The 18489-nt window shown below is 39.7% G+C and overlaps 1 protein-coding gene across 3 annotated transcripts in view; it reads right to left on the reverse strand.

The window, feature by feature from the left end:
• Window positions 1-18233, reverse strand: part of dst (dystonin) — a 98427-nt gene extending 80194 nt beyond the window's left edge. For 2 of the 3 annotated variants that reach the window (XM_085368752.1, XM_085368750.1), the window contains exons 1-2: window positions 16418-16579; window positions 1130-1191 (exon numbers count right to left, since the gene is read on the reverse strand). In XM_085368752.1, coding sequence (XP_085224878.1) covers window positions 1130-1191; window positions 16418-16505 — 150 coding nt within the window. In that variant the 5' untranslated portion in view covers window positions 16506-16579. Of the gene's footprint in view, window positions 1-1129; window positions 1192-16417; window positions 16580-17672; window positions 17887-18165 lie in introns of those variants that run through there. The other variant, XM_085368751.1, reaches the window with a different exon arrangement.
• Between the last annotated feature and the right edge of the window lie 256 nt (window positions 18234-18489).

Below are 18489 nucleotides of genomic sequence, written 5' to 3' on the forward strand. Positions count from 1 at the left end.
TGAAAAGCACAAAATACGCTTATTTCATATACAGATTAACCAGACACTTTAATAGGTATACCTGTTCAAGTGATGGTTAACTCAAATATCTAGCCAATCACATGGCAGAAACTTAATGAATTTAGGCATATAGGTGCATTTCAGTGCAAGCCATCCTTCCAAGACCAGAAATATCACAATCTTAATAGCAATCAGATGCATGCATGTCTATATATATATATATAATATAAAGTCAAAATGCTTTTTTATATTTTGCTTTGTTCATTGAATTTATTTTTGCAAGACACCACATTTGACTACGAATGGATTAAAAACGCTCCTCATTCGGGAAGCTAATGCAAAGAGTTGCAAACTGATTAAGTGGCTGCACAGAACAAAGCCGGACATTTATTTTTGCTTCAAAATGTTTGTCGTATTGGCATTTATTCAGTTTTAATACAGACAGATAAAGACGTCCTACTCACAGGAGCATAGGATTAGGAACTAATCAGAACTAATGAGCAGCTCACTTTTTTCTCTGCTTCATTATGTTTTCTTTTCTTTTTAGGGACTTTATTTAAACTGAAGCAAATGAAAAAAATGTAACTGAACTACATATTTATAACTCGCATTACATACTGGACATAATTGAGACTTTGGTGATTAATGTACCACTTATGCAAGAACCTCATAAAGACAACACTGTAAATTGCGCCCAGATTCTTTTATTACAAAGACATATTAGACGAGACGTGCCGGTGCTTGTCTGTCTGTCTGCTAAAGTGTTTCATTAAATCCACACAGATTAAAACGCCACAGTAAGCATTTCAAATTCCTGAGTCAACAAAAGGCAATCATTTGCTGCAACAGTGCAGCAGAGCATGTCCTTCTAAATGACTTTTAATAAGCTTTAATAACAGCTGAGGAGGAATGTTAACGTGTTAAGACCTAACAGGGAAAGTCATATTACTTAGCCAATAAATAATGAAGAACATGAAAATGGTTTTTCAAGCTGCTGTGGAGAAAAAATGTTGGAACACTAGCAAGCATTCAGACTGAATCTATAAACGCCATGGACACAGAAATTGGGATATTAAAAAATAATTTAGAAGTTCAAAAGAAGCACTCATAAATCAGCAATGATTCTTACCTTCACCAGATGCTGGTTTATCCATTTTGTAAATGTCTTCTTTTGCACTCTGTCTCTTTCATCTGCAGAGAAAAAAAACACTTTCTTTAGATTCGGTGTTTTGGCAACATACACCCCTTTTTGTAAATGCCACCACTAAAGAAGCTTAATCCTGCTATGCATACCTATTCTACATAACCTTTTGGGATGCTTTGTGTTTAAAGTAGCAACAGGACATTATGCAAAGTGTGAAATAAAATCTTCCCCAATGTATGTATGAAGGTAAAGGTGGTTGTTTTTCCCCACAGACGGGCATCTAAAATGTGCTGTAAGTGTTTCAAATAAAATAATATATTTCCTGTGCCAGTAAGTCACTCTGTAATATTAGTTTGTGGATTTACAGCTTTGATGAAAATCATGTTGAAAAGTAAGTAGAGAAAATATGCCCCAGTGTCTCTAAAGAGACAGAAATAACTGTATGACAGTGTTTTTTTGTTTTGCGTCACCATAGCAGCCAGACTTCTTGCAGAAAATGGCATATAGGTGGAACCAGGAAACAAATGGATGCAATTAAAGGAGAAAAAAACAAGAAAACTAAAAAATGAAATCAAGTTAAGTTTTAAAATATGTTTTTCAGTAACATAATAACGACTGAGAAAAACTACACTCTTTTCTAAACAGTGACTTGTTTAATATTTTTCATCATATTTTTCTTTGAGTTGGACGTCCATTCACTGGCAGAGGCAAACCAGAATCAACCCTGTCACCACAGCTATGACTCATTTCCCCTGATTCCACATCTTCCAGCTTCCAGCAACTTATCCTCATTGAACAGAAAAAAACTCACATGCTCAATCAATAACATGACTACACCATCTGTCGGCCAGATCACATTCATTCCAGCAACACTGTGGAAGCCTGAAGCTCTTACTGCAGACGAACAACACAGATAACCTCCTGTCTTTACTAATCTTCAGCGTGGAAGATTAGGCTTGCAAAATAAGTTTTGCGTAAGGACATTTTACCTGCAGTTAGTAAGAAGCAAGTACAGGCATGACTAATCTTTTTAAGGAAATGACAAAAACCAGTAAGACGAACACTAACCCATGCAGCACATTAGCGCTACCAAGTGCTCCCTACGTTCCCTCTCTGTCATTAGGCGGTACTTCATTGTCTGCACCCCTTCCTGAGGGCTGTCGAGAGGATCGCGATCCAGGTACACAGATGCCATGCGGATAAGTGACTGAAGAAGAGGCAGCAGCAACGGTCTCCCTCTTCTCGCCTGCTTGCCAACCACCCTCTAGGGCTCTAGCTGTGACTCCCTCTCTCGTCAAACTTCCAGAACGAGTCCTGTCAGGTTTTCCATGGCGGCTTGCTAATTTTGGTTTCCATGTGGTTCACTGTTTATCTTGCAGCAGCGCTCAAAAATCATATAAGAAAGTCAGTGTGCTTCATGGAAAAAAGGAAAACGGAGAAATTGCTCCTTGTTAGCTGACTATTAACAAAGAACTAGTTTCTTTAAACCATGTATCACACTTTCTCATGACATCATGTTTCACTTAACTATTTCACATATCAGATGCATCTTGTGCAATATAAACATTATCAACTGTGAGCCCCAATTTTCAAGAGTGCAAAAATAATCATCTTTCTATTGTTCAACTGCCGCCAAGACTTAAAATGTTTACTCCAGGAAAAACAACTGAGAACACTTTAAGTCAAAGAACGGCCAAAACCTCCTATTACGCAACATGAATAATAACAGTTTTTAGTTGAAGTCCTTCATCTGTTTTCTTATCATACTGAACATCACAGTTATATAAGACAAAAAATGAAAGTGCTCTTGTAGTGACAAATGATGCTTCAGAAACTTGCATACTTACATCCAACACACTGTATTGCAATGCATGGCTATATACATAACTATAATATTTGTTTGTAATATTGTAATCCTGCATTTTGAAAGCATTAGTTTCTAACAAGAACTGAGCCACTCTGTATCTACCTAAGTTTATAAAGGACAGCATATTCTCTGTGGAGTCACAGAGTCTGAAAGATGCCCACACAGTATATAAGCTCCCTTTTCAATGATATAGCAGCTTTGCATGTGAAGGGAAAGAGTCCTTCAGGTTTATAATGAAGCTCGAAACATGCATTTACAGAACAGGGCGCCTTCAGAGCTCTGTGACTGTATTCTCTGCAGATTTGTACATTTAGCTCATCTAAAAATAGTGCATGATTAAAAGCAGCTGAGAATTCAAAAGTGGGTTGGACTGACAACTATTATTTTTTTGATAATCTGCACAAAGCTCAAAGACTGAATTAAAAAAAAAAGATACAGTGCAACAAAACTAATCAGGAGAAGCAAACTGAAAGGAAAAGCAAGAGTGATGCAGTGAAACCCCTTCCCAGCAGCACTGCTGTGTCATTGCTGATGTGAATGTCCCCGTGACTCCGTCGTGCAGCTGAATCACACAGAAATAAAGCAGTGCACTCTGCAGCAGGACACCAATTTGCTGCGTAATGCCCATGTCTAAGCTCTCTGCTGCATAATGCATAAACCTCTCCTGAAAAGCTCATTAATATAGATTGACTGGGCAAGTTTTCCAGGAAACTCTCCAGCTCAGAGCAGAGGTCAGGAGCTGAAAGAAGTGTCATCAACCAGCTTTCAATCACAGTCAGTAACAGATAACCTTAGAGCACATGATTTCACATACTTCACAGATTACTGATAGCGCACAGTCAATACACTCATATCAATAAATGTCACAGCATGGCAATCAGGTTGACATTATTGCTGCCATTCATGTTTAAATACAGTATAAATAGATAATGAACAGTTTAGCATATTATTATGTGCTACAAAGCAAGTCATTTCTGTAAATAAGCTTCCTAAATATTATTAAAGTGAGTTTAGTGGTATGGTGCCCTCTTGAGGACTTAACAAGAATAAAAGTGCTCTATAAGTGCAGCCTGAAAACTATGCCTTATAATTCTAGTGATATATTATTTGTCTATGAAATCAGTGAAGATCAGATATTAAACAGCAAGTACTCAATCTCAGCCCCTCTAAACTAAAGTCAGACCTAATGTGTTTATACAAACGTTTCGTCATGATATAAAACTTTATCAGCCTTATCGCACACTTACTTATTACAGTTAATAAATTCTATGATTGCACTGCTTGGACTTTTGTTTCATCTTATATGCGGTGCCACATTTAAGGTTCCAGTGACACAGGCGTAGAGACAGGCCAATGACACCCCTGACAACCACAGGTCGTTTGAGAAGATTGGTTGCCGAGTGCTTGCACACGGTCAAAGTGACCCCTGCTAGCGATTGCTAGCACACACTGTGACTTTGTGACCCACTGACAGCCAGCAGCTGCTCACCAACCGGTCCAGCAATACACATTTTTCCCAGAAGGTTGCTGGCCATGCTCTTGGCCTGTGTGGCTGAGGCCTTATTGTGCTAAAACAATGCTGTGCAAACGTGCATTTGAGCCATCTACTTTCTTCCACTTATCCAGTTCAGGTTTGTGGGAGCCTGTTCCAGCTGTCACAGGGTGATCGGGAGGGTGCACCCTGGACACATCGCCCATCTGTCACAAGTCAACATGTAGATACTGATACAGCATTTCAGTTATGACTAAAACATGTGTTATTTATTACTGAAATACTGAATTAGTATATCATTTGAGTATGTAGATGAAATCTCTTTAATATACTGGCTCAACCCCATTCGGTTACATCAGTGACACACAACATCCATGCAGTTCATTTTAGCAGTTATCTGAATGATGCCAAAAACTATGATACTGTCAATAAATAAGTAAGAAAGTGAGGAAAACATCATATGAACTAATTAATAACTCAATACTTGAGGTAGTAAATGTATGATGTTCGGAAACCTTTGCAAAGTAATTAAACTTACAGCGTGTGATTGCTTGTACGTGTCTGTTTAAATGTTCTCACTTTGGTAGATGATTCACCTCCACCAAAAGTCTGGGAACCGGATAACTGGATTGTGACCTCTGACTTTAAACGGTTGATGTTTGAAGAATCACAAGTTGTAGAAAGCCCGACCCGACAAACCACCATCCTAACGTCTACAACCTCAGGCGATGTCTACAGAATGCATTTATCAAAACCTTCTTCCGATGAGCAAATTTACACCGAGGCAGGAAGTCAAACTGGTAGTAATTAAGGTGTTGTTTACTGCACAGTCTTACATCGCAGTGTGTGAACATATTCAAGTGAATAGTTTCTTTTAACAATGACAGCAAACAGCAGTGCTGTGAATCATTAGCCACAGCAGCCAGTCTTGTATAAAACTAGATGATGAGCATAACACTGTTGTGAGGCCTGTGTGCACTCGGTCTGCAGTCCATGCCGAGTGCAAGCCAAGAGTCCACCCACAGCATTCGAACGGTCAGCCTGAGACACTTATTTGTAGACCTCAGCAAAGCACATGTGCATGGCTATAAATAGCTACAACCCTAAACCATGCTGCCCCTGCAACTGCAGGCTACATAATCTGTGCCACTCAGGTGACATCCTTCATTTTCTGCCACGCAAAGATGAGTGAAGCGAAATCGTCCTTGTAATAGAAGTGAATGTATTTATTTGAACAGAGATTAAAGTTGCATAAGTTTGTATCCTTTGATTTTGGAATCTGATTGATGTAGCGCAAAACAAAACGGATCAAATCCTATGATATGTTCTCCAGCATCGAATTTGCATATTCAAAACTACATATTCAACACATGAAACTGATTTTGTACCCAAATAAACAATTCAGATTCTAATTTGCTTTCAACTGACTTTCAGAAAATGAAAAATCAACCCAGCAGTAGTACAGCCTACCCTTTGACTGGCTGTTCAATTTGTAATTTCATCATTCTGTTTAAACAGAAGCAGAAACACAAACAGATGAATTTCAGTTTTCCTGAGAACATCTGGCAGAGAAGGACAGGGACACCCTTTGGTATTTTGTTATGTCACAATGCCTAAAATATCCTCACATTCTGAGAGGAGCAAAGAAAGCTCTACCAATCACAGTCCACCCTATGTAATCCCTTTGCTCTCATATGTGAAGGAAATAAAAACAAGCATAAAGCCTAAACTCAAGAGCACTCAACCTTCAACCCACTGACGAGGACGCACTGAACGTTCTTGCTCAACGGCCTCCTTTCACAGCTCTTATGCTGCAGCCACTTCAGTAAGCAAAGGCCTGTGTGCTTTATTTAGAGTACAAGGTAACCCATTGCACCTTTATTTAATAGTGACTCTGGTCATTTAAAAAAAACCCTCAAATAATTCAAATAATAAGCCCCTCCTCCACACAGTGGTGATCCTGCTCATACACTAACATACATTAAAAAAATTAAAAAAAAATAAACCTTTCACTAAATGCTCCATCAGGACAAAACCTGTTCAGTCTTTGCGTGTTCCTTTTGAAAATGTTGAAATAAATCTATTTATTATATCACTCTACATCATAATTATGGTGTTTATTATTTAAACGCTTATTATGTTTCGAAGCAAGAGTGCACACTCGTGGCCTACAGCTGTGGCTTTGTGAGGCTGCACATTAGAAGAGTGGCGCTTTGAGCAAAACACCAACATGCTGGTGACCCCTGGTTTTTGTCAATCGAAGGTCGGCAACCTTTGCTATCGAAAGAGACATTTTTGAGCTATTTTTCTACCCCCCAAAAAATCTATATGGAGATGCAAAACGTGGCTACTTATGATTATTTGATACTTTAACTGCATTTTCAGTTTCTTATTTTGGATGTTTTGCTAATTATTTTAATTCTTTTTTCTTACCAAAAAATAGATCAAGTAGAGGAAAAACAGTCTAAACTACTACTTCAACTGCCTTTTCTTCTACTAACATTATGCTTCTGAAGCGCACATGTACATAAAGACAATGGCGAGTCAGAATGTTTACCAAATACATACCATATTTGCTATCTTAGCATATTGCCCTAAATAGCATAATCGCATTTCCTAATTAGTGATAAACACAGTCTACGGCTAAGCTGGTATAGCTTTAGGGCTGCCAAAAACGATTATTTTGATAGTCGACTAGTCACCGATTATTTATGCGATTAGTCGACTAATCAGATCATCATCCACTGGACATAAAACTACAGCTTATTGCACCAGCAGCATCTGCTCTTATATAACTATCATTAGCTTACAGCTTTAAGCTTTTAAGGTGCTAACTAAAAATAAAGACAAGATGATAGTTTATTCAATTTTAATGAAATTTGCAGATTGTTTCGGTAAAGTTTAATAAACTCCTTGCTATCTAAAATATAACAGGACACCGGAGTATATTCTCCAGCATCTCACACTTCTGATAATCAGCTGTCTGCTTGACGTTTATTCAGCTGTGTAAAAACTATAACTTTAATCTCAGCCAAACCGATTTACTCAGGAACAAATAAAATACTAAAAAAAAAGCCAAACAATAACATTTTTAATTTATCTAAGTGACTCATATATATTTAACCTGAGTCGCGAAAGACGGCGGTGGGTTTGAAAACAATTTGCCGGGAGTCCGGTGTTCTCACGGCGCTAGCGACCTAGCCCCCGGCTAGCTATCGAGCTAGTGGGTAACAGACGTCTCCGAAAACGTCGGAGCGCTTTTGAAAATATGTGGTGTCCTGATAAACTGAGCAGATATTTGAGGTTTACACAGCTACATTCTCGCCTGAAAATATGTTAAACGTTTATTTTGTGACCCAGAAAGAATAATAAGAGTAATATTAAAACTAACTAGCTACCGCCATTGTTGGAAACTAAGCTGGGCCGCGCTATGAATTCTGGGACACAGCTGCTTCTTCTTCTTCGGGGTTTAACGGCAGCTGGCATCCTTGTACATGCTGTGCTGCCATCTTCTGTTTCAGTCCGTTATTACACTCTTAAATCCTGCTATTATTCCTGCGTCTTTTGCGATCTTACAAAGCTTCAAACGACACGTCGACTATTAAATCAGTCGTCGACGATTTTGATAGTCGACGTAATCGTGACTAGTCGACAAATCGTGGCAGCCCTATATAGCTTTGAGGGCCATAACTCATAATCCAAACTAAAATGAAATGTTAATGTGATGGTGATGGAGCTATGTAAGAGACACGTGACACATACCACAGTCAATCAAATCAGAAAAAAAAATAGTGATAGGACCGAGAGACTGTCAGCCCTTAAACATCAAATCTCTTGCAACTTACAGCAACCTAATATTACTGATTCTATTATTCAACAGCATATGCCTGTCAAACTATAAATTGGAGGTTTATATAAGCTGAATCACAACAGAGGACGACTGGTGGCTCAGTTCAATATGATCAGCTGCAATCAGTGTGTGTTTTAATAGGCACGCTGACATCATTGTTCCTGGTGTAAACAAAGACAGAAAAACATCATAGAGGGGGAGATACCGGAAGGTGCATTTTTCCCATTCTTTGTAAGTGAAATATTGTAGCCAGTAGGGTAGGGCAAAGACAGAGGTATGTGACTGGAACAGGTTGCCAAGCCTTCAGAGCAGCCTGTTCAGTCAGTCTTTGCTTTTTTGGAGACTAAAGTAAAGAAGAAACCATAATATTAATTTGTTTATGACTCCTTTCCTACAACTGCTGCTGAGAAAGTGCAGGCTCTACATTAAAAACGGGACAGCATGAACCAATGCTGCATATCCTTAAATTAAAAGAGCCATCACTTTCTGAAAACGTGCAGTAGCTGCAATTTTAGCTGGATACACAGACAGAAAATAATAATTAATGACTATCCTCACCATTTCTGGTGTAATAATGATGCGCCCTGCTACACCCATGGGTGAACTGACCCTTGATGAAATACAAATGGAGCATAAAGATGAAGCTGGCAGCTTACCCACAGACATGAGCTGTAACTACTCAGGTACTCAGCAAAGTCCAGCAGAGGAAACAGAGAGCCATTAATGATAGCTAATGGCACATAAATACAGACTTACGGCACTTGCTTGAAAACACACACTCACACACGCTCAAACACACACAGCTGCAAACAATCCAATAGCTTCCATTTCTTCAGCAGCTGCACCTGCCTTATTGGACCATGACACCAATGAATATTTGGCTCAAATGTGGCCCATATCTGTAGATTTCTGTGCGCCATATTTGGCCTTGACTAAGACCATTGACTCAAGGTGAATCAGCCACAGGTTCACTCTATATGTAGCCCACAAAACACTTGTCATAACACACATCAAGCCCATCTCATAACTTTGTTGGCCAGGTTTGCCCGACACAACGTTTGCCAACGTCCTAATTGAGACGTCACTCAGATTGCACTCAAATTTTGCTGCTCTCCACTGTTGTAAAACAATGACCACTCAACATCAACAACTGATTCTTTTTCTTTTTTGAAATTAAAGAAACACCGATTCACAATTCACACTGTTTTACAGACCATAAGAATAAAACAAAATTAAACAAAGCCACATTTTTCCATCATTCTGAATTATTTTGTCCTAGTTTCCCTCCCAGTTTCTCTCCAGGTACTCGGGCTTCCTCTCAGAGTCCAAAGTCATGTAGTTACTGGGGTTAGGTTAACTGGTGATTCTAAACTGTTGATAGGTGTCAATGTGAGTGCAAATAGTTGTCTGCTTCTCTGTGTTAACCCTTTGACAGACTGGCAACCTGTCCTGGGTATACCCTGCCCTTCACCATATGGTATCTGGGATAGTTTTAACCCCTCCTTCAACCCTAAATTGGATAAGCAGAAGAGAATGGGTGGATGGATGGATGGATGGATGGATGCATAGTTCAACTGTATAAGATACACAAAGCTAATAATTATCTAGATTTGTTCTTACAATATTAAAAGAGACAGAATATTCAATGGTATCTATAAGGTGGTTCAGTGGTCCTTACTAAATAACTCTGCCTTTTTTTCCCACAGATACTTCCTCATAAGGAATAATAAGATATGATTAGCACCATTCCACTTTCAGTCAAAACAATGATTCCCTTCACGCTGTACAAAAGCAGGTATCCCCGTGCACTCATTCAGGTTTTTCCACTAATTTGCCATTATTGCGAAGCTTATATGCTACATTAATTTCTTACAAGTGAGCATAGCAATAGCGAAATCTAATATGAATTCATAATGTTTTCATTTTCACCAGTTACACAAGGTATAAGGATAATCACAAGAGTATTGAAATGGTTTTTAACCAGCAGGTTTCGTGATGTGAAGGCAAACCAAAAAGTAATGGAACAACTCATTTAATGGCTGTTCCACTTTAAAACATGGAGCAAGGAAACCTGCTTCCTCTTGCCACTGCGCCACTGTGGCACTGCTTCCCAGCAACGGCTGCATTTGGGAGAGAAGGGTGTTGCTGCTGGAGCGGGAGAGGAAAGGCTCCAGAGCATGAGTCAGGGGTGGGACACAGAGACTCACAAGATGATCTCATGTAAGCGGAGCTAAGCGGGCCTGTGGAATGAGGTTCAGTCATGCTGGTCTCATCACCATGACAGCATATAAATACAACAGAGAGCATGTATTGCACTCAGGCACAGATTTGTTTTAATGCAACGACACTGGACTGCAGTAAAGCCATATTACAGATAGATAGATAGATAGATAGATAGATAGATAGATAGATAGATAGATAGATAGATAGATAGATAGATAGATAGATAGATAGATAGATAGATAGATAGATAGATAGATAGATAGATAGATAGATAGATAGATAGATAGATAGATAGATAGATATGACAAAAATAGTAAGTTGCAATTCTGTCGCTGAAGACAAGGGAATAGTAAAGAAGTGTTTTAAGAGTTGTTATGTTTTTTTGAAATGAGATTTATTGATTAGATCCGTGAAGGACCTCGCAGCAAGAACAACATCATGCTTTAGCACTTGCTGTAAACAAAATGTACTGGCCAATAGCAAGAAAATGATCAGGCATTTGATTACTGACTGTAGATAAGAAGCAGTATGATCTAGGAATGCATCTTGGCAAAACCTGCAAAACGAAACTGAGAGCACTCTGAGGGTATGGAGAGTGTGAGTGTGTGTATGTCGTCCATTTCTGTGTGCCTTCATGTTGGGTGTGTGTGAGTGCTTGTGTCTGTGTATGCTTGTTTGTCTGGTGTCAGGTCACATCTTAGACTCTCCCTCTCTCTTAGAACATCTCAGGCTCCCCCAGGTATGGGGCCTATTTTCCCAAGCTACATTCCTTGCCAGTGGCTGGTGTCCCCATGGACTGGTGCATTAGTACTTCTCGGGGTCTGGGGCTGGGTGCTCTGGTGTGTACTGGCTCACTCCCAAGGGCCACTTGGTGGGCCTTGGGAGTGAGCCTCTGCTAGGGGCTAGGGGCTGAGCCTCTGCTAGGGGCTGGGGTGCCCTTGGGTCTCTGGTCTCTGGGCCCAGAGCTCGGTCTGCTCTGGGATAGCTGGCTTCCAGTGCACCACTGAAGCCATCTGGTGCTTCTGCAACATGGATGCTGGGTCTCTCCTCTGCTCTTCTCTGAGTCGGGGCCGCGGTAGTACCTGCGGTGGTCCTACTGAAGCTCTCGTGCTCTGGGGGGCCTGAGGATGTCTGGAGCCCAGGTCTCCTTCATGTCTGCTTCAGGTCCTCAGCTACCCACTTACATGGAGAAACATTACGAACACAAGCGCACTCACACAAACAGGTGTACATAAAAGTGTTCACACAGGTGTTCACGCAGGTATTGACAAACACACTATCTTGGGCTGCTGCTGCCTCTAAAAAATCTTGTACTATTACTGTGTGTTTTCCAGTAACATTGTTTTTTATGCATATATTGGTTGTTGCTGTGGTTGCTCTGCTTTTTTTTCTCAACAGCTGTTGAAGCAGTGTTTTTCTTTCTTTATCCCTTTTCATGTCCTCTATTTTCCCTTCTTCTCCTTTTGTTAACTTTCTTCCCAACTTCTCTTTCCTTTTTTTCCCCTTTTCCGCTCCCCAGTCTCGTCCGTTATGGTTGTAATAATCCAAAATAATAAAAAACTAGTTAAGTTCTAATAAAATATGACTATCAAGTGGACAATTATAGTGAAAACCGTAAGGCTTCACTTGTGAAAGTACATCTGTTTGGCATTTTTTGGCCTTCGGACAACAATTCAAGACAACAATGCCGAACAGGACGCGGGGAAAAAAAAGAAAAAGATGATAAAGCTGAAATCAGAAACTGATCCAGAAATCTAATGTAATTTTTCTGTCATGAGCAAATGAATCTGCAGCTATCAGATGCATAATATGGCAGGACAAACCTCATTTTCTTCCTTTAAATAAATTCCTATAAATAAATGAATTTCAGGAGTATCACCTTAATCACCATGGCACATGAACATGTGTCTGCAACTTGTATCTTGCTTCCATTAAAACAAAGTATCTTTTGTACGGTAGCAGACTGTCTCCATACAGCCAGCCTGCTTTGTGTGTGGGCCACTAGGCCATTTGAATGTGATGAGTGGGCTGTCGACATAGAGCAAAGGGGTTGGGCTGCACAGCCCAGGAGGGTGGACAAAGGCAGTGACTGTGCAAAACATGCAAAGCTCTCACTTGCCTCTGTGTGTGATAAAACAAGGCAATAAAAATATTAAAAGGGGTTAGCTTAAATCATACGAAGATATTTTTAAGTATCTGCAATAGTCCTGCAAGTCATAATGAAGAGCACAGAGACTCACAGAGAGAAATCTGACAGACACACTGGCAGACCACACCCTAATAAAAAACAGAACAGGCATCCTAAAGACTGGTTCAGTGCTTTGTATGAGTACTTGCAAATAACACACATTTTTAGTACCTAGCTGTTTACAGTACACATCTTCTTGAAAATTTATTACAAAATTGGAGGATTTTGTGTAATGTGCTTTATTAAAATCTGCAAACAAAAATGTATGTGTACTGTAAGGTTTACTGGTTAAATAAACATTTCCAGCAAGATTCTCCTTTATCAGCAGGCAAAACATGTGCATGTGGGGTTCTTATTTCAATTATTACATTGTTCCTCCAATGTAATAAAACCATCCAGGCCATCAAACTTCTTAAGAACAAAATGAACTGCAAGAAAAGCTGACTGAACCACCAAATGGTTAATCCATTAAATCTTTCCTGATTTCGAAGGATCATCAGCTGTTAAGAAACCCAGTGGCCCCTTCATCCTGACAGCCTACCAAGCAGGCTCTGCTAGAACAGTGTGATCCCATACAGCCACTGCCCAGTGCCATTAAGCACTGCATGTTTCTAAAAAACATGTCTTTAACTCATTCCTCGAGTTTACAGTCTTTTGTATGTGTACCCTGCATTGAATTTCAGTTCAACCCAAAGCAGTCGCTCTGTTTAACGTATTATTAGTGCAAGTACCTAATTAGTGCCACATTCCTACATCAGGTATAATAACAGCAACATACTTGCCCTCATTTGATGGCAATTGTGGCAATTCTAAGACCTATGAACTCACATTAGCTCAGAACCACAGTATGTTTGTAAATTGATTTAACTCTTCAATGGTAAAGTGTACAGAAGGTAATATAATATATTAAAGCCAAAAGTGTAAGGACAATAATCAGCATAATAAACGTATACGTTCCTTGTGTTTGCATTATAAGCATGAGTGATAAATACATAACTGATACCAAACAATTATAAAAGTTATTATTTACTGAACAAAGCATTCACACTCAGTAGTGACCCAGTGCAGCATTATCTACCCATCCATTTTTTTTAACTGCTTATCTTCTTAGAGGTTGCAGGAGCCTATCAGAGTTGTCATAGGGCAAGAGGCAGAGTACAGAGCACCAGTCCATCGCAGATAATACACACCAATCACCAATTATCTTAACAAGCATGTTTGGACAGTGGGAGGAAGGCAGAGCATCCACTGAAAACCTACAGAAACAAAGGGAGGACATGCAAACTCCACATAGAAAGCCCTAAGCTGACAAGGAGCATCAAAACTGCACCACTATTCTATTTTCACTAATAACATGTTTGACATAATTTATCTAATAGCTTTATTCAGTGAGCGCAGAGTATTCATGGTTAAGTCTTAAAGCTGAAGGCACAGTATAGAAGTGTATACTTAACATGCACACTTCATTATTTCTTTACTTGTCACAAATCTTGTCATCACTGCACTACTGAGAAATGTTATCGCACACCGAAATGTTTCCTGACATCACGGAGGCCTAGTGTGCCTGAATTTCAACAGGTAAAAATGAAAACAAAACAAACAAAAATCTGTCTCTTAGCCTGCTCACTGGCTTTTCTGTTTACTGGTCTGTGTTTGCTTAGTTACTGTTGATGAATTTGCTATGAAAAAGCGACTCTTTGATACTCTGGCCATCACATGGAGAGACGCTTCAGGCTGTGATCGTATCAACTGGAAATAAATAAAAAATAAAGCGATTTTTAGACAACGTCCAATGGAAAAATGTCTCAGCTCTGAAGAAAACAACATACTTAATGAACAAAAGGTTGCACAGGATTGATTTAAAGAGATTTATCAGCATTACCCATATGGAAAAGATATATATAAATCTTATAAAGTTTGTATCTGTCTTGTGTGAAACTTGTTTGAAAAGCATACAAGAGTGAAAACAGATATAAGATCCCTAGAAAAATTATATAAATGAAACTTCTATGTTTTGGATACTTACTAAAACAATATATGAAAGTGGCCACTTTCATGAGTAAATCATATAAGCCTTATATGATTCACTATATGAAGTAGGCCACATCTGATGCAAGTCTTTTATAAGTTTTTTCTATTTCTTTTCCATATGGATATCATCCGCTTATAAACACGACTTATTAAGGCAACTCAATCCAGTAATTTCATCAAACTGCTCCTGTTGTGTAAAACTGCAGATGCAAACAATCCAGAACTTTGTAAAGAATCACTTCAGCTCATAAGTAATGTGTTTCTGCTTTCTTTAACAGACTCTGGTAAATGAATACTGAAAATCTTTTTACTTTAACCGTCAAAGTTTGTTGTTTTAACCAGGGTCTGTCTGTCCAAACAATTCTGTGCAGAATAATATCAATAAGTCCAAAACAAGGACACTAAACCTATTTCATTTTTCTTGACATAGTGATAAACTGGTTAAACAGTAACATATAAGCATTATTCTGCAACGACAATGCTTCAGACTGATGCAAAATAGTTTCTTAAAATGATGAGGAAAACAGAAAAGAAGCACCTTACCCTTCCTTGATAAGTTCATATTTCATGCAACTGTTGATGCAGAGTTAACGTTTTCCCTAAAATCAGTTTATAACATCTAAAGCGGATCACAGACTAGCTGTGATGGCAAAAGAACACTCAAAAATAAGTCTGCTTGTTGTCTTATTGCAGCTCTTCTGCCGGAAGACACCAGCCACAGATTCCTAATGATGCTACATCATATGATCCCATTAGAGTGCAGTCGGGGCGTTTAAGCCTTATACCACAGCTGACTGTGCCTGCTGGCTAAAATACTCAACAGCTGAGAGAACATACTCGCAACAACTATCTGGTACAACAGGGCATAGTAATAGTTACATGTTGTTCTGATGCTTCAGATTCAATGAACAGGAAATACAAGAGTTGAAAGCATGACTGTCTGTTTGAATTTTGCCCTACCGGATCTCCAGAGGCCTGCTACGAGAATGCATGATTATGAGATGTCAAGATCTAGCCGTCGCATATATGCTGAATGAAGTTAGCCCTTTATGTGTGATGGATTTGTTCTATTTAATGAGATAGATCCAAAAGGAGCAGCCAGAAAGCTACTGATGAGAGCTGACGCGTAGCCTGCTATGTCATTGTCCTGCCAGGTCTGAAGCACCAGACATTTGAATTTCATTCCTGTAAGCGAGATCATTTTAAACATACAATAATAATAATAATTTACATTTTGAAAATATGATTTGCTCATACTGAAGACTTGTTTTATCCACTTGGACCTTGACGCTTGCAATCAGAGTTTTTCCTAAACATATTTCAAGACTAATGTTTTTAATATAACAGCTAAATAAAATAATTAATAAGCCTCCTATTTAGTGAACAACTATGATGACAAAAACCCTTTGTTTGGACTATTCAAAATCAACCTAAATGTGATGTCATGCAGGAAATATTCCCACTTTTTCCACAGCAGTGATAAAGACACGAACACCAGCCAGTCACCAGAGAGAGAGAACGGGGGGAGCAGGCTGACATTTGTTGAACTGTCAAGCAGCAATCAGGCAATTTCTTCTTCGCCCTAAAGCTGACACATATCCATTCAACACTGACTCTCCTACCTTTGTATTTTTCCAATACATCCTCATAAGCTTGGAGGTATTCCTGTTCGTCCGAAAGCGCATAAGCCGGCGGTGCGTACTGAGCCATAACCCGGGCTTCCCAAACTGGACATTCACCAGCGACGGACAGGGACACAGCACGAGTGAGTGTGTGCGTGCGTGTGTATGTGTGTGGATTCAGAGTGTAATCGGCGGTGTTGTTGTACGAAAGGAAACGCCCTACAACCCTCCCTTGTCTGCGCTCCGACCAATAGGCGACACTTCCTCTCCGGACTTCACCAGATTGATAGGAATGACTGTCGTACAGGCTACACTGGAAAAAACAACCTAAGGTTCATTTTTTTAGCATGTCACTTAAATCAATACTGGCTTTAAGGATAAATTAAAGCCATTTCAAAATCTTATCGCGAGTGATTTTCATTAAACCGGAAGGACCTCATCTCAGTAGGATTTTAAAACTGGGCTGAATCATGCTAACTTCTCGTTTTTTTAGAGTGCGCAAAAATAAACGCCTATTCTTGTCAGCCTCTCCAAATAGAGACCGTGTAGCTATCGCGTGTCCGAGCGGTTTTGGCTGATTTGGCCCAAACAAAACGTTTGAAATCGTATATTTATCTTTGTCGCCGACATAAGCTCTACATTAAATCTACGGATACCCAGCTTTCATTGAACGCGTCACGCATGACAATCTGTATCTGAAACGCTATTTCTCGTATTTTACGGCGTTAATTAGAGTCAAAGTATCATTATAAAATGCTTACGTGCTATAAAACAAGTTTTCCGATCAACTTATCAAGTGTGAAGAAACTGCCAGCCCATGGCAGGGGGATAAAAAGCTTTAATTACCCACTTCGGCGCCAATAAACGTGTACTGTGACTGTGCATATCAGCAAATACATTTTAAAAAATTATTATTATTATTATAATTTTTTACTTTTTGGTTAATAACAAGGGACAAATGTTAAAACTACACTAGACAATCAAATTTTTGTTGGTTGGGTTTAAAGCATCAGTCTAAAAGCAGAAAACAGGTAGACCAAAATACCATCACATGTGCCACAGATCCACGTCACTACAGACAAGCTTGTCCCCAAATAAACCTGAGCTCACGAGAAAATAATAAACTTAAGGAGGTCTGTCATTTTTTTTCCTCTAAATACATCATATGTGGGGATTGTAACATATCCCAAGACGGTTTTTGTCCTTACTGCACATTGCTATCTAATAACTCCATATTAAGGAGACTCCCCCTCACCTGCGATCCTGAGCACAGCTCTCTCCGCCGGATCCAGCACGGATCCTCCCTGGATTTTCCTCTTGGACCGCTCATGTCTCGGCAGGTTCCAGGGTAAAGTGTCTCCGGGTGCGGGAGACGCCGATCCAGATTTAAGACTGTACTCATCCTCGTCCGAAAAATCCGCCGAGGAAGACATGGAGCAGTGTAGGGAAGGATTGCCCGAACTGGAGCTCTGTGAGACAAAAGAAAAATGGGGATAAGGGTGGAAAGAACAATGCTTGTCTTTAAATGTATGAGAAACACAGCTAAGCAATTAAAACGTTCACAACCCATCCCCTCCCCGCCTCACCATCGCGGGTCAAGGTGCATAAATATGGGCACGTTAGGTGTGAGGACGCACACTTGATCCACCAACTCCAAATGACCCGTAACAATAAGCGAACGAGGCAAATGAAAGCGATGCGAAATCAATAGTATCTGGCTCCCCCGCCAGGTCAATGACAACACTTACCACTGTATACATGGAGACCTGTCAGCTGGAAGAAAGGCAAAAAAAAAAAAAAGAGAAAAGAATCCTTATGCGTGTTATTGGCTTTCAGACTTCATAGACATTTTTCACAAGGTGCCACGCCCTTTGAGTGATGCTCCGGCCACGCGTTCGTTCCTTGTCGGAGCATTAAAGATGTGAGGTGATGTCAGATCTCCAGAGGGCTGGAGGGATGATACGCTGTGTGTTGTCGAGGCAAAGCTGGACCGTGATGGGAGAGCAGAATGCATGTGTCTGCGCGTCATACCCGGTAGCCAACAACAGCAGCTCCAGGAGCAGCGACGGCGG

This window comes from Diplotaxodon limnothrissa, linkage group LG13 (genome assembly GCF_057381915.1).
Source record: "Diplotaxodon limnothrissa isolate DT_005_m linkage group LG13, D_limnothrissa_male_GT1.1, whole genome shotgun sequence".
Taxonomy (NCBI): domain Eukaryota; kingdom Metazoa; phylum Chordata; class Actinopteri; order Cichliformes; family Cichlidae; genus Diplotaxodon; species Diplotaxodon limnothrissa.